The sequence below is a fragment of the Mandrillus leucophaeus genome, unplaced genomic scaffold, assembly GCF_000951045.1.
Source record: "Mandrillus leucophaeus isolate KB7577 unplaced genomic scaffold, Mleu.le_1.0 Scaffold882, whole genome shotgun sequence".
NCBI classification, from domain to species: Eukaryota; Metazoa; Chordata; class Mammalia; order Primates; family Cercopithecidae; genus Mandrillus; species Mandrillus leucophaeus.
Window position 1 is genome coordinate 229,306 of NW_012109608.1, and position 22,074 is coordinate 251,379.

The 22,074-nt window shown below is 40.0% G+C and overlaps 1 protein-coding gene across 3 annotated transcripts in view; it reads left to right on the forward strand.

Annotated features, from left to right (window-relative positions):
• Positions 1-22,074, forward strand: part of SH3BGRL2 (SH3 domain binding glutamate-rich protein like 2) — a 289,787-nt gene that overhangs the window by 204,986 nt on the left and 62,727 nt on the right. Inside the window, exon 1 of one of the 3 annotated variants that reach the window (XM_011969319.1) lies at positions 14,350-14,750. The exons of the other annotated variants lie outside the window; for them this stretch is intronic. Coding sequence (XP_011824709.1) covers positions 14,706-14,750 — 45 coding nt within the window. The 5' untranslated portion in view covers positions 14,350-14,705. Of the gene's footprint in view, positions 1-14,349; positions 14,751-22,074 lie in introns of those variants that run through there. 3 annotated transcript variants of the gene reach the window in all.

The window sequence follows — 22,074 nt, forward strand, 5'->3', positions numbered from 1 at the left end:
TCATTCAATGATTATTAACATTTTATCATATTTGATTACTCTGCATTTATCTATATGTACTTCTATCTGGATTTTTGAAATTAAGTAGTAGATACCTTGAAACTTTATCCCTAAATATTTTATTCTGCATCTCCTAAGAATATGGACATTGTCTTACATAATCACAATATTATTATCACACCTAAGAGAATGAACAATCGCTCCCTATTTATATTGAAGTTTAATATCCTGTTCAGGTTACCATTTTCTTCTCTTCAAAAGGTCCTTCATACTTTTGTTTTTTGAATCAAGACCCAATCAAGTTTTACCTGTTGTGTTTGGTGAAGCAAGTTAAACAAGATCGGTCCCTCAAACTTTGGTGTGTTTGTTTTGTTTCATGACATTGACTTTTAGAAGAGTCCAAACCAAAGTTTGGTAGATTAAGCCATATTCTGGATTTGTCTGATTGTTTTCTTGTAATGTTAGTTCTCCCCACTCTCTCCCAATTTCTCCTGTAAACTGGAAGCTCAATCTAGAGGCTGAATTAGAATTAGGTTAGCTATTTTGGCAGGGATACTTCATAGGTGATTTGTACTTCAAATTGCAACAATCAGGAGGCACTTAACGCCAGACTGTCCCACAGTGGTGACATGAAATATGATCACTTGACTACAGTGATGACACACAGGTCCTTCCATTCTAAAAGTATGGAATTTCCTTGAAAGCAGCCAGCAATTGGTAAACAATCCGTTCCATAGGAACCTTATATTTGATGGTATTAGCATCCATTCATATTTATGTAATTATGTAGATTATTTAATTAATAAATGCAACGTGCTAATTTTCTAAATTATAATTTCTCCTTTATTTATATGCAAGTATATCTGTGTAAAGAAGAGCTTCTTACCTATTGGGGATGAATTATATTTCCTTTTAAAAAGGCAGGCTAAGTGCTTAATTCTTTCTCTTTGCTAATTTTCAGAATAAGGAGTTGCTGTAACAGTCACTTTCAAGGGTTGCAAATTAGTTTTTTTGTCTCTCTTTCAACAGTTCTATGGACTAGGTCGATTTTTACTTATTCAATTTTTATAATCAGTTGCAGTCACTGATCTTGGTATTCAAATTGACCCAAATTTGGCCAGAGGGAGCTCTTCAAGCTGGCTTCCTCCTATGTCCTTTTGAGATATCCCCATCATTCTCTGGGCTTTTCTTGGCACAAGAAAATGGCCAGGCTGGGCCAGGCGTGGTGGCTCACGTCTATAATTCCTGCACTTTGGGAGGCCAAGGCGGGCGGATCACGAGGTCAGGAGTTTGAGAACAGCCTGGTCAACATGGTGAAACCCCATCTCTACTAATAAAGTACAAAAATTAGTCGGGCATGATGGCATGCGCCTGTAGTCCCAGCTACTCAGGAGGCTGAGGAGAATCGTTTGAACCTCCTTCAGGGAGGCAGAGCTTGCAGTGAGCCGAGATCACGCCATTGCACTGCAGCCTGGGCGACAGGGAGAGACTCGGTCTCAAAAAAAAAAAGAAAAAAGGATAAATAGTAAGACCAGGCACCGTAGTTCACGCCTGTAATCCCACCACTCTGGGAGGCTGAGGCGGGTGCATCACTTGAAGTCAAGAGTTCGAGACTAGCCTGACCAACATGGAGAAACCCTGTCTCTACTACAAATACAAAAATGAGCCATGCATGGTAGTATGTGCCTATAGTCCCAGCTACCTGGGAGGCTGAGGCAGGAGAATTGCGTGAACCTGGAAGGCAGGTTGCAGTGATCTGAGAATGCCCCACTGGACTCCAGCCTGGGTGACAGAGTGAGACTCTGTCTCAAAAAAAAAAAAAAAAGATAAACAGTAAAAGTGCTGTGTTGCAAAGTCACTCGAAAGTCACCCATGTGTAATGCAGTTAAGATAATTTGCTTCAGTTTGACTTCAAATTTAGTTTGCTTTAATTTTTCCCTGTAATAAATTTTAATTTTTAACAGGTAAAACATGTTTGAGCCATTATATGAATTTGGGCTATATAGCTCAAATTCGAAACTATATAAAAAACATGATTAGGAAAATCTACCATATCCATTCATATCCCCTCCACCTTGTCTCCCTACCTCTCCACCTCCTGACCCCTCTAGGTAACCACTTATTTTGTCTCTTTTTGTTTGATGTTTTATTACATATCTGTGTGTATAATTTCCTTCCCTTCTTACACAAAAGACATCAAACTGTCTTCCCTGCTCTGTGCCTTGTTATTTTCCTCCCTAACAATATTAGCAATCTATCCTGGAAAATCCATGTAGTACACACATACCTTCCTTATTCTTTATTGTCACTGTATACTTCAGTCAGCAGTCCTATGCTGTTGTTGTTGCTATATAGCCTCAAAACAAGTGGTTTAGTTTATATTTTCTTACTTGCCTTTGTTGCCTTTGTTTATACCCTCCTGGTCCTCATCGGCATTTGAGGTTTCTGCTAAGGCTTTCCAGATGGGCAGAGGCAGAGAATGCCAGGTACAGCTGACTCCTAGAGAATTCATCGCATTAACTCCACTTGTCTTTGGAGGAGATGAGGATAAGCAGGACCCTCATTGCTGCTGTTTCCCCCATTTCCAGCCCCATCACCCTGAGCTTTTTCAACTTTAGGTGAAAAGATGGAGAGGGATGAATGAGGGGAGGTGTGTGGCTTTAATACACCTTGGTTTTAGCTTCCACATCTATTCCTTTTCCTTTCTATAGTAGACATAAGTGGGAATCACTTCCCTCTTGTGCTAATTTAAAGGCAATTTTAAAAAAGAGACCTGAGATTTTACTAACACTTAGAAGTCACACTATTTGTTTTTAATGGGAAGCAAAGAAAAATATTGCACAATGAAGCTAGAGCCTCCCTTTTCAAAAACAAATGTGTCTGATCTCTCAGAATAGCTTTAAATGTGTGTATGTGAATTCTCTTTACATTGATTTTTCTCCTTGCTCATCTCCAAAGGTCATAGCACACATATTCTCCAGTTGTTGTTGTTTTTCTTTCCTGCTGTGTTCCATTTACCATTCTCATAGAAGCCTGGTTCTGCCCTTTTTCCCCCCTGGAATAATAAACTAATGTTCTTTCTTGCTGGATAATTATTTTGCAAATCTCTTTTACAAAGCTCATTTTTTAGGTTGTTTGTCCTATTTCTATCTTACTCTTTTAAAAAATGGTGGATAAATTCATTTGGCTAAATTTAAAGATTTTTTTTTTTTGGCCTGATTTCCTTCCGACCTTTATGAGTGAAATGGCAAAAAGAAAATAATGCAATGAGGCGTGTGTATCAGACAATTGATGCATGTTAGGTGCATTATTATTGCCTGGCTTGTGAATTACTTATGCTTTAGCACATGCGGAATAAATTAACCATGCTCTCAATATATCACCCATTGGTCCTCGGAGGATAACTGTTTCATGGGACTTTGGAGAGTCCTGTGTGAGGGTTGGCATCCTTTTTAGCCTTTAAGTCAAGCAGAAGGTGAAGCAATGATAATTTCCCAGCCTGAAAAAACGGGGAAGGGGTCCTTAGAGACAAAAAGAACATATATGGGGAAAGGAGATAAAAGAGTAGATGTGAAAGAAAAGTGGGGAAGAGGGAGAGAAGAGAATGGGAGAAAGGGAGAGGATTGGGGGATAGCACAGAGAAGAATAAAAAGGATCTAAACTATGTTAGAGACACAAGTCTGATGGAAAGAATTATCTGCTGAGAGTTGGAAGTCACGTTTTCCAATTTTGTTTCTGCACATCTTGCTATCCAGGGAATCTAAGGAATTTGGTGTAAATCAAGCACTTTGGGAAATATAGTGACTTTTAAAACTTTTTAAAATTTTTAAATAGAGTCGGAGTCTCGCTACGTTGGCCAGGCTGGTCTTGAACGTCTGGTCTGAAGTGATTCTCCCATCTTAGCCTCCCAAAGTGCTGGGATTACAGGTGTGAGCTACCGAGCCCAGCCATGTCTCTTTTCATTAGTAGCTAATAGTTTTGAGTGTTGACCTTGTACCTGGCACTTACTCAAACACTTGGCATGGATTATGTCATTTAATTCTCATCCCAAGCCTAGGAGTTAGGTGTCATCACTATCTCAATTTTGCTGATATGGAAATCAAGGCACAGATACTACTATGGTCTGAATGTTTGTGTCCTCCCCACCCCAAAATTATATATTGACACCTAATCACTAATGTGATAGTGTTAAGAGGTGGGGGCTTCTGGATAATTAGGTCATGAAGGTATAGCTCTCATGAATGAGATTAGTGCCCATATAAAAGAGACCTGGAGAGCTAGCTAGCCCCTTCTACCATGTGAGGACACAGCAAGAAGGTGCCATCTATGAACCAGGAAAGAAGCCCTCACTAGACACTGAATCTGCCGTGATCTTGGACTTCCCAGCTTTCAGCACTGTTAGAAATAAGCTCATGTTGTTTGTAAGTTACCCAACTTATGGTATTTCATTATACCAGCCCAAGCTGACCAAGACAGATGCTGAGTAATTCACCCAAGACTGCACCAAGCGAATGATTGTGGCAGTCACCATTCGTTGCCACTCATCCCCCGTTGTCTTTCTTGCTAGCAGAACCCCAGTAGTTTCAGTTCCAGGGGATGAATGATAACAGACCTTAACCCGTCGTGGCTCTCCCATTCTCCTTTTTGATATACACTTTCCCAGCCTCCCTTGCAGATGGCCGTATGACCCAGATCTGACCAGTGAAGTATAAGAAGTCTGCTGGAGTACTTCTGGGGAAGCTCTTCCTCCCTGATAAGAGGAAATCATATTTTCTGCTTGTCGTCTTCTTTCTTCCTATTTGGGATGATGGTATGAAGATGCCATATTTGAGGTTGTGGCAATCACCTTGCAACCATGAGGTGGTAAGAAGCCCAAGGAAGAGCATCATGCTGAAGATGGCAGAATGGAAAGTGGAGTGTTGTGGGCTTTAAGGACATTGTTAGACTGATGTAATAAACCTGGTTTAACCTCCCTGTACACATCTTGTTATGTGAAAGAATCAAATGTCACTATTGCTGTTGGAAATTTGTCAGATTTGACCAAACTGGCAGCTGCATATATATCAATTAATATGGGAACTGAAGCAGATTTTGGAAACAGGAAGCCTGTCTTCATTTTAGGTTGATAGGCTGCTATTTAGTGCTGCAGAATTCATTTCCTCCAGCACCTCCCCCACCCACAACCTTGACTACAAAGACAATTGTTACTCTTAACTGAGGAACAGTGGCAAAATGTAGCAAATTATAAGAAAATAGGCACTGATGAGGTTTTAATTTCCTAAACTATTACTTATTCTACTTTACTATCTAAAACTAGAACAATAATGATACGTATTGCAAGTAAACTTTAGATCATACCTCAAAGATTCCTTTCAAAGGCCCCGGATTCTGTGTCTCTTTGCATGGTTCTCACACCACCACTCACTCATGACCTTTGTGCTTCTACCCAGGATTCCAGTTTGTGCTAGCTAAAACTGTTTCACTCCATCCCCCAACACACACCTCTCTGCTTTATTAATCTTCATATTTCCAGCACCTAATACAGTGTCTAGATATATTAGCAACTTGGTGAATGAAATTAAAATTGTCTGATATCTTCTGTATTGAATAGCTACTTGAGTCATTGGGTTTTTAGGAATTACCAGGGCATATTAACATTTTTTCTGGTTTTGAGAGATGATTTTTTAAAACTAATTATTTCCAATTTAAAGAATTGCAAATTGCTGAAGAGAGGAAGTTTGATAAGTTACCGATAAAGAGCAAGTGTTCAACAAATAAACTGAATTGAGCAGCATGCTCTTTTAAAAAGCTATGTGTTCTGGGCAAATGTAAACTGGTTAAAGTAAGGCATTTCACTACATTGTTCTTTGGGCATAAAAAACTTAATGAGCTTTAAAAATATGCCTGATTGCCGGACATGGTGGCTCACGCCTATAATCCCAGCACTTTGGGAGGCTGAGGCGGGCGGATCACTTGAGGTCAGGAGTTCAAGATCAGCCTGGCCAACATAATGAAACCTCATCTCTACTAAAAATACAAAAATTAGGCGGGCATGGTAGTGCGCACCTGTAATCCCAGCTACTCAAAAACCTGAGGTGGGAAAACTGTTTGAACCTGAGGGGCGGAGGTTGCAGTGAGCCGAGATCGTGCCACTGCACTCTGGCCTGGGCAATACAGTGAGACTCCGCCTCAAAAAAAAAGCCTGATTTACAATCGGGGGCAATTAACATGGGAAAGACTAAATGCTGTCATTGAGTGCTTCGTTTTGTCCCAAACTTCATGATACCTGGGTCGGATAAGGGCTTCTGAGTAGGTTGAATTTATAGGAAAGTGTTCCCTGACATCAGTGTTAAATCTATTTCCATTTAATGCAAAAATGCTTTCCCCTTGAAAGCTGCTATTTAAACACAAAGACTCTCATTGCAGTACAGACCAGAGTGATATCTGCAGTTTGAGTTGCCTTTGAATATATTAGATGGAGATGGACACAAAGAACTGAGGAAAAGAAGTGGTAAGCTAATGTTAAAGTGTCTGGTTTTTCTCATCTCAGATTTTACTTTCAGGAAAAATTAGAGAAATTTGAAGGTGAAGACTTAATTGTTCTTTTTAAACTCTTTATGGCTTAAGGTGTTAAAAAGCACTAAAGGCAAATGTTCTTAATTTCCATTCAGTAGGCCCTTCAAAATCACAGGAAAAAGAATAATAAAAATATGTGTGCTACACAAACAATAACACTTTATGTTTGTTTAACCTGACTTTTCCATTTTCTCTAATTGTATCTATATGTAAACATTTTCTTATACTTCTTCTATTGCAATTATTTTAAATGGCCTTTAAGCCTAGCATAATGAGAAATTATAATGAATTCTAAAAACTCATTAGCAGTGTATTTATGAGAAATCAAAATAGTTTCTGCATTCAACAATAACCTAAATGCAAATTTTATGTTTATTATAACATGGTAATCATTTATAAAGTGGTGAACTAATAAAACCAAATACAGAGTATTGGAAATCCCTGTAACTTGTGTTGCCTAGAACTATTTCAGCAATAATCAACATTGAACCTTTATTTTGTTATAGTGTTGTCATCTCCTGACCTGGAATGCAATCTGGGAAAAACATAAATATATTGTCTATACTATATATAGTATATCATATATATATCATCTATACTATATATAATATCATATATATCATCTATATATTATTATAATGGTTAATATATATCATCTATATATTAATCGAAAACATAAAAATATCTATAGTTAATATTTTTGATTAACATATAGATGATATATTAACCAGAAAAAGATGACTAGGAGAGTCCTACAAGATTAAAAAATGAAATAAAAATAAAGAACACAAAACAATATCTGATCTTTTCCTTTAAGCACAAAGCATACTTGTAATATGTTCAGTATCATCTTCCCTAATTAGGCCATAATTTCCATGAAGGTAGGGACTGTGTTTAATTTACTGCTGAATCCCCAGCATCTAGTATAGCATCTGGCAGAAACTGAGTGAATATAGCTGTAAGAAATGAATTGCACACAAGGGCTTCAGTTTATCCAGCGGTTACCCTACCAGCAGATCTCAAAGCTTCCTTGTTATTGCTGCAGGATGGCAGCTGTACAAGTCATCTCCCTTCCATCTCTTCTCTTTTTCAGTTTGCTGAGTTTTCAGTAGGAATAAGGTGCTAAGGGAATGAAAGTGCTTTTTGGTTTTTGGGTATTTTTTCCTGTCAGATAGGATAAAGAACCCTATTGGTTGAGGGGAATGTGAACTGATTCAAGAATATGTCCTGGGTGGGCTCCATGGCTCATGCCTGTAATCCCAGCACTTTGGGAAGCCAAGACGGGAGGACTGCTTAAGCCCAGGGTTCCAAACCAGCCTGGGCAACACAGACTCTGTGTCTACAAAAAAATTAAATGAATAAACTAGCCAGGTGTGCTGGCACATGCTTGTATTTCCAGCTACTCAGGGAGCTGAGGTGGGAGGATCTCTTGAGCCCTGAAGGTCAAGGCTGTAGTGATCTGTGTTCGCACCGCTACACTCCAAACTGAGCAACAGAGCAAGACCCTGTCTCTATTAAAATACATATACGCACGCGCACACACACACACACACATATATACATACACACATATATACACACATATACATACACACACCCACGCACACACACACATAATTTACCTCCATTCCTTAATCATGAATGTTGAAAGTTCCATTTAATTCAGGAATTGGTTAGTATGGTTCCTGATAATTAAAATTTTATTTGATCAAGAATAGACAGAATTGGCCTGATGAAACAACATAAAACAGTAGATAAGTTCTCTTTTTATGAAATTCAAGCTGCATTATTTGACTTTATTGCTGCTTCATTTCACAAATATTCTTTTTATCTTAATTATAGCCTCTAAACTTCAATAACATCAAAAAGACTTTGTTAAGTACTTTAATTGAACATAGCACTGTATAAAGAGGCTTATACAAAACCAGATACTTGTTATTTAGAAAGTTAAAATCACACACATGAAACGAATATTTATAGGATTTATATGCTTTGTGCAAATGCAGGCCCTTTCCTGATTTACTTTGCATGATTAATAATAGATAACATTTACTATGTGCCAGGCATGGTGTCAAAAAGCACTGTACATACATCATCTCTATTAAGCCCTGCAACAACCAGGAAGGTAAGGAAGATGAGGTATTGGCAAGTTAAACCAGCTGCCTAAGGTCATATAGCTGTGACACTAACGCAGGTATAGTTTCCCATTCTTTAACCCCTCTGGCCTACCCCTTCCCTTAACCTCCTCTCCCACAAATCTATCACCCACTGACAGCCAAAGGTGCTGACTCAGTTTTTGAAGGAACAACCACTTTGAATTGGAAAGTGATTGTGACAAGCATGGTGTGGGCACTGTGAAGTCCCTTAAAAAGTTAAATCCTTGGGGAGCCAGGTAATATTAGTTTAAGAGCTGTTAAGAACGGGGCAGCCCTAACAGAACAAAATTATCGGTCAGATTCAATTCTATTCTAAAATTAAAATCTGGGCCAGATGTGCTGGCTGACACCTGTAATCCTAGCACTTTGGGAGGCTGAGGCAGGAGGATTGCTTGAGGCCAGGAGTTCAAGAACAGCCTGGGCAACATAGCAACACTCTGTCTCTAAATAAGTAAATAAATAAAAATAGAATTGGGATGGTTGAGACTTCAAACTGTTTAAAAGAACTCTTTATTTAATCTGTAGATAAACCTTAATGAAGGATATTTATGTTACCTGATTTCCTTTATAGCTTCTGCCCTTGCTCTCTCCCTCTACCATCAAATTTCCAAAGAGGAGAGATGAAAGATGTATCATTGTCTCTATTACCTCATCAGGTTCCAGTCCTCAAGACACTGCAATCTGGCTTCTGTCTCCACTTCTCTAATGGAAGTGCTCTCACAAAGGTCAGCAATGATAATAAACTATTACCATGATAACAGCTAGTGCTTCTTGTGGATTTATTGGGTGCCAAACGCTGGGCTCAGTGCTTTACAATGGAGAGAGAAACCTGGAGGACCACAGGGCTGTGCCTGTAGATGGTGAGTTTAGTGAGCAAACCTGAGTTTACTGGGCTCAGTTTTTAAAAATCAAGCCAGCATTCAAAAACCAGAATACTTCAGCTACAGTCCTCATGGTGCCCACCCTTTGCATGAAGTGAATATATTTGCACTTGGATCTTCCTCACCTCCCTAATCAGTGTCACCTGCCTGACCCCTAAAGAAGAAGCATGATTTACTACCCACGCTTTACATAGGTATTCTGGTCAGGATTTAATAGTTGAAAGAAAATAGACCCACTTAAAGTAGCTCAAGATAAAGGAGGGGGATTATGAAACAGCAACTCAAGGGCAGGAACCACGGCAGACTTGAATTCATGAAAACTAAGACTGGAAGCAAGACAACTGTGATCCTCCTTGTTAGTGTCTCAGCTTCTCACCACATAATGACTCCATTTCCCTGGGCCACAGACTAGCTTCCTCTTTTTACTCATTTCAGTCCCTTAATTGCCTTAACTTGCTCAAAGCTTCTCATCCCAACCCTATCCCAGCCTCACACCATCTCCCTTTATTCTATTGCTAACTGCCTTAGTCTTTAAATTTTCTAACTATAAATTCCTAGAAGAGGAATTTGAAGGACCTGCATGTATTTTTCAACCTGGTCACATATGTTGCAAATTACAAGCTGCAATAGGTCATGCCGGGGGAAGTACACAAATATGGTCCAAATATTCCAAATATCTGTGACCAGGTAGCCTGAGACTTTCCTTTAGAAGGGCTGTGGGTTGACAGGCACTATACGGCATAACTTAAATAATATCCCAAGGGTAGTTAATTCTCATTAGAATATTGATTGATAGCCATTATTTATACCCAGTTTATAGACAAGAAACTTGAGGCTTATGGAGGTGATGAAATTTGCCCAAGGAAAGTCTCTATTTTCAATATAATCTTTCTTGACTTTCAGGCTAACATTCTTAGATAGTCTCTACATTTTGAAACTTAAAATTCTTCTCTTGGTTTCTGTGACAGTATACTCCTTCAGTTTTGTACTATTCTGGTTGCTCCTCTACTATTTTTAATTCCTTGTTCTTCTTCCAATTCTTAAATGTAGGAGATCTCCAAGGGACTCTTCATGGCTCCTTCTTGTCTCTTTCCATATTTTCTTCTTAGGCAAAATAATAGGCTTCTGTAGATTTAGATATAGTCAGACATCATGATTTCTTTTTTTTTTTTTTTTTTTTGAGACGGAGTCTTGCTCTGTCGCCCAGGCTGGAGTGCAGTGGCCAGATCTCAGCTCACTGCAAGCTCCGCCTCCCGGGTTCACGCCATTCTCCTGCCTCAGCCTCCTGAGTAGCTGGGACTACAGGCGCCCGCCACCTCGCCCGGCTAGTTTTTTGTATTTTTTTAGTAGAGACGGGGTTTCACCATGTTAGCTAGGATGGTCTTGATCTTGTGACCTCGTGATCCGCCTGTCTCGGCCTCCCAAAGTGCTGGGATTACAGGCTTGAGCCACCGCGCCCGGCCAACATCATGATTTCTTAACTTGGGGTTCTTGGATCTCCCCTCACCCCCAGCCTAAAGGGACTTGATAGAATTTAGGGGGTTCATGGACTTGAATGAGAAAAAAAATTCACATCTTTATCTTTTCACTAAACTGTAACTGAAATTTACCAATTCCTTCAATTATGAATGTAGTTAATAAGCCTTTGTAAGAGTAGTAACACTGTGACTTTGCTACCAATAGAAATCATAGGCATTTTCATATTTTCCAATTATTGCAAATATCTCAAAATTTTATCTTTTCCCTTTACTACTTCAAGATCACGACGGCCATTTGATCCACCACTCAATCTTAATATTTAATACATTAATAAAGAATCATACATATTATCATGTCAACATTTTAACATTTTGGTAATTGTTTTGCAATACAGTTCCTTTGTAATCTTATACTTTCAAATTTTCTAAATTTAGAAACTTTTTTTTTGAGAAACCACCGATAGATTTCATCAGACTACTAAAGGGTCCTTGGCACTCCTCTTACTCCCACACAAAAAAATGGTCAAGAACCCCTACTTTAAAACATTCTAGCCATATGGTCTATCAGGACTTGTAAAGGCGATAAAGTCCTAGGCAACACAGGAGCCACTTTCTTCAAGCCTAATGACCTGCTCGATTTTCTTAGTCTTATCTTTCAGTTTTGACTACCCGCTCTATCTGTAGACCTTATGTGTCAGATTGGCATCTAATACTCTCTGTGGTCTGATAACCTGGTGTTGATCTTGGACTTCTAGCCTACATCCTAGATTGCGTTCTGCTCTCAGTTACTCTTCCACTTTGTTTACTGACTCTGGGTCTCACCTCCATAATGGCCTTGCTGTTTTACTGGATTGCTAACACATTTTCTCCTGCATACAAGGTCGAAAGGTGAACTTTTCATTCAGGGTGGAAAAAATAGAGGATTCTTCTTGAAGTATAGTTCTGACAATATCCTTCTGTTCCTCAGAATACATTTGGACACAGACTGCTTATGAACTTCTCAGGGCACTTTTCGTTCCATGAAACAAAACCTGTTTCAGGTGGCTTAAGCAAGATGAGGAACTTACAGATACAGGAATATTACACAGCCCTCAAGAGCAGGGATATAGGAACAGGTTGAACAGGATCAGAGATTGGCAAACTTTTTCTGTAAAGGCCAGATGTAAATGTATTAGGCTTTGTGGGCCATATGACCTCTGTCAGTCTACCATAGACAATACCAAGAGGAACGTGTTTCAGTAAAACTTTATTTACAAAACAGGCAGCCATGTGCATTTGATATGCAGGTCATAGTTTGCGGACCCTTAGATGACACTATTGTCAGGACTCTTTCTAAAACTTAGAGCTATTATCTCCAACTCTTTTTTACAAATTCTCTGTTGTTCTCTTTCTACCGACTAGCTTCTTCAGCTTCTCTGATTCTCATGTTGGAAGCTCTGAGCTTCCATGTCACAAATTCAAGCTCTCTTGTTTTCCCAGTTCCAATTCTGAATCTTTAGGGTAGAAATGTTGCTTGGCCTTGCTTGGCTCAGGTGCTCACTCCTAGATCAATAAGCTGTGGTCAGAGGGTTAGGTCCTGCTGTATGTCCAGGGCTTTGCGGACCCTTACAACTTCTAGGATCGGAGGAAAGGAGCAGAAATCCCAAGGAGCTGAGCAGATAACCCAGTGAAAGTCCTTTGTTGGTATTCATTCAAACCTACTTTTTCACATTGTCCTCTACTAGTCCCCTCATATTCCTTTCTGAAGTAAAACTAACTCCTTGCTGTTCTCCTCACACACCCTGAATAGTCTCACCCTGCATCCTCCGGATCTGCAGACAGAAATTCCACTCATCTTTAAAGTACCTTCTACAATGGCCACCTTTTTCCTTTACATCCACACAACACTGTATTGGTGCAGTGTGTCTTGTTCTGTCCCTATTTCTGTATCTGCCTTTTTCTTTCCCAGACAATAGGTGCTCTGCTGACAGAGAAATGACTTGTTCAACTTTTATCCATTCTTGTACCTTTCACGGAGTAGGTTCTGAGTTCCAATTATTTGAGTTTAACAATATCTTCATAGCTGAATAATTCCAAACTGAAGAAAATGTTGACTTTTATAAAGACTTGCATATATATAGGAATTATGGTATTTACTTTTAAGAAAATTACTTTCTATTTTATAAACATGCATTTCCGCATTTATGGTAGCAAAATCAAAGTACATTTGCCAAGAGATACTAAAGACAGCAAAGCTTCTATTTGAAATTTTAAACACGAAGAAGAAATAAAGTCCCATTAGGATTGTCTCTTCTATTATTGAAGGAAATTTAAAAAGATTCCTACTACAGAAATGGCTTTAAGAAAAGCAATAGGAACGGTTATAAACTTGAAATATTCATAACTGCTCTAAAAAGTACTTCATAATGATTGCTCTTTGTGCAAGAAATTTATCAAAGAGCCACAGACCTCATCATCTAATTTCTTACTTTTTCTTAATTAACATTGTTCCCAGACCTCTGCTAAACTCCCGTGTTGAAAGGAAAGAAGTAAATACAGTACAGCAGGGAAAATTGGTTCCTTTCAACAAAACTGTGAGAGAGGCTTGAGTTTTTGTCAAACAGAAAGCACTTGATAAAAAACTATTCCTAAACTATTAGCAACTATCTAAAAGCTTTTTATTTAACAGCATCCTCCTGGGAAACTGCGCTGGAATGTGCAGCCGTTCTGAAAAAGGCACAGATTTGGCTGAACTGTAAATATTAGGTGCACAGAGGCGAAGCCATTGTGCAGGGTAGGGGTGGGGCGGGTGGAGTCCTGATTTCCAGTGTTGATAGAAGGATTCCAATTTCGTTTGTATTTATTTTTTTCCTACTACAATTACAGTTTTGCTAAGAAAAATAAAATATTGGTTGTGCTCCCATGTGGGTTTCTAATTTTCAGTGTGTACAGACAAGAGAAGACCTCTCATTTACCCAAAATAATCACCTTTCTGCAATCTCCAGTGCTACTGGACAAAAAAGCGAGCCCTACCGTCCACACCTCCCGAGCACCCGGCTCGCTGATCCCGCCTGCTTCAGGTACCTGGCGTTAGCCCGGTACTCCAGCGGCCCTGAGACGATGTGTGTCCGCAGCACGATCGTGTCTGTTGGCATTTCTGGGTGTGGATGCTCCAAACCAGTAAACCACAATACAGAACCCAAGCTTGGACTTTGAACCAAGCCCTTTTGCCTAGTTTGCTTTTTCCTCGTCAAGCTAGGATCCTTGCCAACCCAACTCACAGCTTCTCCCCAGGTTGCGGCTCCCCTCCAGCCACCTGCGCGTGTTCGGGATCGAAGCGCAGTCAGGAGGGGAGCTCAGTCCACCAGCCACTCCAGGGAGAGACGGAAACTACAACTCCCATCACGCCCCGCAGCCGGTTCCCTCCTCCTCCCTCTCCTTCCCCTTCAGCCTGCGGCCGGGCGGCGCTGGGCTTTTATCTGCGGACCCGGTGGGAGGGAGCCAGATCCCAGCGATCTTCCCCGACGGCAGTTCTTTACCCGGAGGCGGCCGGCGGCTCGTAGCAGGGTTCAGCTCTGCGTCCACGCCAGCCCGGAGCCCGGGGGCAAGGGGTCTGTCCCGGGCGCACCGAGAGGATGGTCATCCGCGTGTTCATCGCCTCTTCTTCGGGCTTCGTGGCGGTGAGCTCGGTGGGGGCGGGCAGCGGGTTGGGGTCGCGGGGCGCGGGTCCTGCGGGAGGCGCGCGGCGCTAGTCACTGCGCGTCCTTGCGCTCTGCGCGTCCGCCCGCGGGAGCCCGCGCCCGGCAGGTGATCCATCACGCTCCGGCAACAATGAAGAGGGCGGGGAGGAAAGGTGGGTGGGGGACCCTGGCCTCACCCAAATGCCCACCCTGCGTGGCCTGAAAGGCAGACAACGCGGCCTGAAAATGGAGTCCGAGGGAAGCCCCCAGCTCCTGTTGTGTGGCGTGGAAATTTGGGGAACGGGTTGTTCAAGAGCTTCGGGGGTCCCCCCTTCCTCTAGTTTAGTTCCTCCCGATTTGGGACCCTCAGACTGGTTATGTTTTGCACGGGAGCCTTTTTGGCTGCTTTGGTTTGTTAACCTAGCTCCTGAATGAAACAAGTTTAAGTGGGGATTGCTCTCTGTCCGCCCTTCCTCCGCCAGCAAGTGCATTTGTTTAGTTTTATACCTGCGCAAAGAGAATGGTACACCAGGTTTGTCCTGTTGTGCTAGGATTGTTTGCTTTCACTGTCATGTTTTTCTTAGGGTGCCATAAATACTTTTGCATCTTTATGTAAATGTATGTGTATGCACGCATTTTCTTTCCACCTGTAATGCTTTGGAAATTTTATCCTGGGGATCTATGAATTGTGGTTTTTTAATTTAATTATTTTTAACTATTCTGTTTAGTGAATGTTCTTGAATTTTTTTAGAAAACAATTTTTTTTTTTAAAGAAAAGAAAGTTAAATAGCTAAAGATGTCAGACTTTAAGGAAAAATTCAGTAGTTAGTATATTTGACAGCCCACTGAGGGACATAGCACATGTGTTTTACATGATTATTGAGACTTGTTTTCCTTAACCAAGAGTTCAACTATAGATTTAAGAACCTCCTTGGTGACATATATAATCAAGTAACATCAAAAAGTGCATTGTAGATTGCTTAAATTTGGTCTGGCCAATTGTCTGCCCAGTAGCTCAGTCAGATTGTTCCAAAATTTGTTTCTTAAGCGGGTGGAGTGGAGGATGGAATAAAATATTGTTTAAAAATCCTTGTAAACTAACTGAAGTTTTTTATTTAAAAAGAAACCAACACGATCATACAAAGTCCCTCCACCCCCACTTGCACTAGAAACAATAGATGGGAAAATGCAACTTATGTGCAGTCATGTTGGGGTCCTCAGACTTCTGACAGTTTCTGGTGTTTCTAGCTATTTGGGTTGGTTAGTCATCCCTGCCTTTTGTAGGTTTCCCTACTGAAGCCACACTTCATGTGTTCACAAACTGGCACTGTTTCAAGGGTAGATTTGTTCAAATGCACTCCTTACTAAGAATGCTACAAAGCTCTTGGTTTCACACCGACTTGCATGCTTCAATAATTGTCCCAATAGCATTATATTGATTATGGAAGAAATGGTTTTTATCCCTTCCACAAGAGATAAAGGCTAGGCTACTTTGAGCAAGTCAGACAAAGTCAAGGTAATGACTTGGCTTATTCTATTAGTAGGTAGTATATTGAGATAGTTTTGGTACTCCACATCTTTGTTTCTTCAGTGCCATTAGCAAATATTTATTGCCTGCCTGCTGTGTGCCTTTTTAACTTTTAAATTTAATGTTTTGTGTTTTGCACATGGAGCTAAAATTACGAGACTTAAGTTTTAGTGTGGGCCCTGACTAGTGCAGTGTAAGCTTGGATAAGGTGCCTCATCTCTGCCTGAGTTTCTCTTCTGTAAAATGAAGGATTTTCATGAATAACTCAGAATTGCACGCTAGCTTTAAAGTCTTTTGACTTCACCAGGTGAGTAAATGTGGATGAATCGTTATAACAGCTTCTTTTGCTTGAACAATATACCTACCTATTAGTCTCAAGGTGAATTTCTTTCCTTGGGCATTTTACTGTGAAGGCTCAGGTCCCCTCAATGCCCTGCCTGATAGCATGTGTTCTGACATGGTTTCGTTTGAGCTAGAAGACATACGCAGTTACCACATGCTTACAGACCATAAACACTAATTATCTATTTTAATGTTCTGCTGTTTGACGACGCAGTCCTTTCAGGTTTTAGAAAATACTTGTTCATTGAGTCTCCTCAATGATATCTTGTATCAATACACAGTTATTCATTGAGGCTCCCCAATTGTAGTTTTATCTCCTATATCAGTACACAGTTTATCTGTAATATCCATACTTTTAGTGATGTTAAGGTTATGTTAATATGTAAGAATAATAATTTCTAAGAACTAATGAGGATATTTAGGTCAATTCTTGGGCTGGCAAGGCTAATGGGGCCAGTAGCATTAAGCTGTATTAAGCTTTAGTGGCATAGCCATGATGTGTTCCCTCCAGCAGTGTTGGGTTGACTGCTGATAGTGTTTCATTTGGTGCCTAGCCGTGGCCAGCAAGTGCATGGGAGAACAAATAATTTGATTCTTTAGTCAGTTTGGTTTTAGCTGAAGTTTATTAAACCACAAGGAAGGGATGTGACCAGAATTCGACTTAGCCAAGTAAGTCCCAGGATTTCTAAAAAGATGCTCTGCTTCAATCATCAATAGATTTAAACCATCTATTTAGAGAAAATCATCCTATTTTCTTCTGATTCCCCTAAGCTCTCCAGCTTCAGCAGTTGGAATAACTAACACCAAGGGATGATTCCTCTTTTGTCTTCCCTGGCTCCAGGAGAAGTCAGCTTTTACTAGGAAACAAAAGCAATGCCACATTATTATGCTATAGGTACCTGAAAATCAGATTTCTTACTCAACTGACCATGTTGCTATTCATTCACATTGTATTGTAGGGAAATTTTTTGTTCTCAGTTCTAAGAAAATAGTATATTCATAGAAATGTCATTTTAAAATTTAATTTATTCTTGATGTATTACTGAAAGAGGAAGTCTTAGTAACTTTGTCCAGGAAATATATGAATATGACTTTTTACTTTAAAAACATTGAAATCGGTCAATTATTTCATTTACTCATTCAACAAGTATTTTCTAAGAGTCTGCTGCTTGCCCAGCTCTGTCCTTGGTCTTGTGGGAAGCCAGAGAATAGAAGGTGTGGTCTGTGTCTCCAAGGAATTCACAGATGGGAGATGAGTTAGGAAAGGTAGTAAAGTACAACCTAAGGACACATGCTTCTTGCAGGAACATTCTTACCAGAGATAGAAATAATATAGGAGGCAGAAAGATGCATTGCAGGATGTCAGATAAAGAGGAAATGTGCCAGAAATCATAAAATATGCATGTGGGAGCCTTAGGCAGATGGCAGGGAGAGGAATTGAGTTAGATTTGGAGCCTGGGAGAGAGTTCTTGAGCCCATCCTGCTCAAGCTGGAAAGGGGGAACTTTGGGTGGGACAGGGTAGACTCCTGAAAGAAGACTGAAAGAAACCGAAGATGACAAACTCTGTAGTGCTTAGCATCTCAGAGATGTCTTTAGTTTCTGCAGCTTGTCTGCTGCCTGGAGCCTTTTGTTTCTCAGGGAACATGGAGCTGCTTGGCAGTGGGGGAGCCCTGGTTGTGTGATTTCGGAAGAATCTTTACCTTCCTACTTGCCTTGACTAACATTTCTCAAAAAGTAAATAAAATCTTTTACTCCTCATTAAAGTTCCTGGGCTCTGTTAGAGTTGGAGGGAAACCTAAAGATATTTTTAGTGAAGCCCAACCACCTCATTTTTTAGAAAAGGAAATTTAGGCATAGAGATTAAGTGGCTTTCCCGGAAGCCATTTATGTCCAGTCAGTGCAGAGCTGAGATTTCGTAGGAAGCCAGATTCTTGATGCCTGAATGCATTCATTCATGCATTGAATGATTGATGTATTCATCAGACAATCACTGAAAACTTATTTACCCAGGCTCTGTATTAGGTGATGTTAGGTACTAGGCATATGCAATGGTCAGAATAGACATAGATTCTGCCCTCATGGCATAAATCAGTTCTCTCTCTCTCCTCGGTTCAGAGACTTGGGATGCAAACTGTTTAATCAAGGAAGAGTGAAGGACTGATGCTGGCTTGGAAGAGGTTTCCATGGGGCGGGGTGAAATGAGCTAGACATCAGTATATCCCTGGATGTTGGAGAGCCACCATCACTGGGAGCAAAAGATACAAAGGTATTGGAAGCAAAGTAGGAAATCACAGATAGAACCTCAAGTGAGGGTGGGTGTGGAAGGGGAACACATGGAAACTATGCTCAGAGTTGTCTTGCTGTTTGCAACTGTAAAAAGTGCATACCTACTGCTTTGGGTGATTTATAACTTTTTTATACACACAATTACCAGGTAAGGTGTTACATCCCCATGAAGCTATTCAGTGAGGCCTCCCTGTGTAAGGACACCTCAGAAAAGAGTTCTAAGGCAGTTAGTCAGGATGTGATCATGTAGAATAGAGTGGGTATTAATTCCTGAGTTACTCTAATAACGTGAATGAGAGTATAACTGGCCACTTTAGGATCTTTAGTTCATTGGATCCTCACTGACACACGGCAGGGTAATTATTAATATTTATTTCCATTTTCCAGAGGAAGAGACTGAAGCAAGCTGACCAGATTGAGATCCTACTCAGTAGGTGGGGGAACCTTTAATCAAACCCTGGTGGGCAGGAGGCTTTAGAGCTGCTGGAGTAGATGTTCTCCTTGTGGGCTCTGTAGCATCCTGGGGGAATGAGAGTATCAGGGGTACTTGACATCCTACAGTGTGTGGGACAGCCCCATACAGAGAACTGCCCTATCCAAAATGCAAGTGGTACCCAGTGAACAGAAACAGGGCTGGAGGACATAGGCAGAGGAGGGTGTGGAGTGAGGTTAGGGAAGAGTTGGGAGCATACAAGTGATCAGAAGAAGCAGGAGTAAATTGGGGTCCCAAGGAGTGGATGTGGTGGTGACGGAAGGTCAGGGTGAGCAAGTTTGTATATTAGTTCTCTAGGGCTGTCATTAACACAATACCAAAAACTGGGGTGCTTAAATAACAGAAATTTGTCTCAACATTCTGGAAGCTGGAAGCCTGAGATCAGGGAGTTGGTGGGGTTGCTTCCTTCTGAGGAGTGTGAGGGAGAGTCCTTTCTGTGTCTTTCTCGTAGTTTCTGGTGGTTTGCTGGCGATCTTTGGCATCCCTTTGTTTGTAGATGTATCACCCTCATCTCTGCCTTCACATTCGTATGGCATTCTTCCTCTGTGCATGTATCTTTGTGCCCAAATGTTGCGTTTTTATAAGGACACAGCCATACTGAGTAGAGCCTACCCTAATGATGTCATCTTACCTTGATAATCTGCAAGCATCCTATTTCCAAATAAGGTCACATTCATAGGTACTGGGGGTTAGGACCTCAATATATTCTGGGGAAGACACAACTCAACCCATAATAGCGTGCAACATGAGGATTGAAATAAAAAGACCAATATATGGAGTTTTTCTCATTTGATTGGAAAGACTGGGCCACATTTCTTGACACTTAAAGGCAGCAGCAGGATATTGAAGTATATGGAACTATAGTCTATGTAGGAGGTCTTTTGCTAGAAAATGGGATTTTTTAATATCCCAAGTGAAGATCTAACCTCAGTTTTTCTAGTACATTTTAGTATTTCCCAGATTTGATGTGCTTTTAATCCATTCTTCAGTAACATTTAAACTTAAAAATATAACAAAGGGTATGGATTCCTTTATGAAATTAGGAGCTGTTTACCCATTTGTATATGAATATTTTAAGCATTTCAATCTACTTGAAGAAACTAATTGTTTTTTAGCAAGATAAAATAATTTATTTGAAAATAAAAATGTGGCTGGGCACAGTGGCTCATGCCTGTAATCCCAGCACTTTGGGAGGCTGAGGCAGGTGGATTGGGAGGTCAGGAGTTCGAGACCAGCCTGGCCAACAGAGTGAAACCCCGTCTCTACTAAAAATACAAAAATTAGCCTGGTATGGTGGCGGGTGCCTATAATTCCAACTCTTGGGAGGCTGAAGCAGGAGAATTACTTGAACCCAGGAGGTGGAGATGGCAGTGAGCTGAGATTGTGCCATTGCACTCCAGCCTGAGTGACAAGAGTGAAACTCCCATCTAAAAAAACAAAAAGAAAAGAAAAGAAAATCGAAAATCAAAATGTATTTCACTTACAATTACAGAAGAAAACAAATCGAGTTGATCAAGAACTATGTCTTTGAGTGCAGAGAAATTGATGGTGTTTTATTTCCCTGAAATTCTCATTGACCCAGTTATTCAAAGAAAAACATATATGATAATGTGTCAAAATTATATACTATTAGAAGGAAACTTTAAGATAAGCTTTAGATTCTGGAATGCAACTTCAAATTCTGCAGATGTTCTTTTACCCGTTATAAGTAGCATACAAACTATTTTTATTAAGAAAATAGAAGAATTAGAAGTTTTTTTAATTGATACATAATTATACATATTTATGGGATATCTAGTGATATTTTTGTATGTATAATGTATAGTGGTCAAATCAGGGTAATTGACTTATCAGTCCCCTGAAATATTATTTCTTTGTGTTGGGAACATTCAAAATCTCTCCTAGCTATCTGGAAATATCTTACAATTCTATAGAATGCTAGAACTTACTCCTCCTATCTAGTTGAGAACATGTATTTATCTTTCTGTCTCTGGCTTATTTCACTTAATGTAATGTCCTCGGGTGCATTCATGTTGCCATAAGTACAGGATTTTATTCTTTTTATGGTTGAATAATATTCCACTGTGTATATATACCATATTATCCGTTCGTACATTCAATACTTAGATTGATTCCATGTCTTGGCTATTGTGAATAGTGCTGCAGCAAACATGGGACTGCAGATACCTTTTTAATACACTGGTTTCCTTTCCTTTGGATAAATTCCCAGTAGTGGGATTGCAGAATCAAATTGTAGTTCCATTTGTAGTTTTTTGAGAAACTTCCATACTGTTCACTAGAATGGCTGTACTCATATACTGCTTCCCACCAGCAGTATATGAGTTCCCCTTTCCCTGCATCCTCATCAGCATTTGTTACTTTTTGTCTTTTTTATAGTAGTCTTTCTAACTGGGGTGAGATGCAATCTCATTATGGTTTTGATCTGCATTTACCTGATGATTACTGATGTTAAGAATTTTTAAAATGTATTTGTTGGCCATTTGTGTGTCTTCTTTTGAGAGCTATCTATTTAGATCACTTACCCAATTTTAATTGGATTTTTTTTTTTTTTTTTTTTTTTTTTTTTTTTTTTTTGCTTTTTTTGTGGGATGGAGTATGCTCTCAATATTAGGCTCCTGTTGACGCATAGTTTTCACCTTTTCTCCCATTCTGT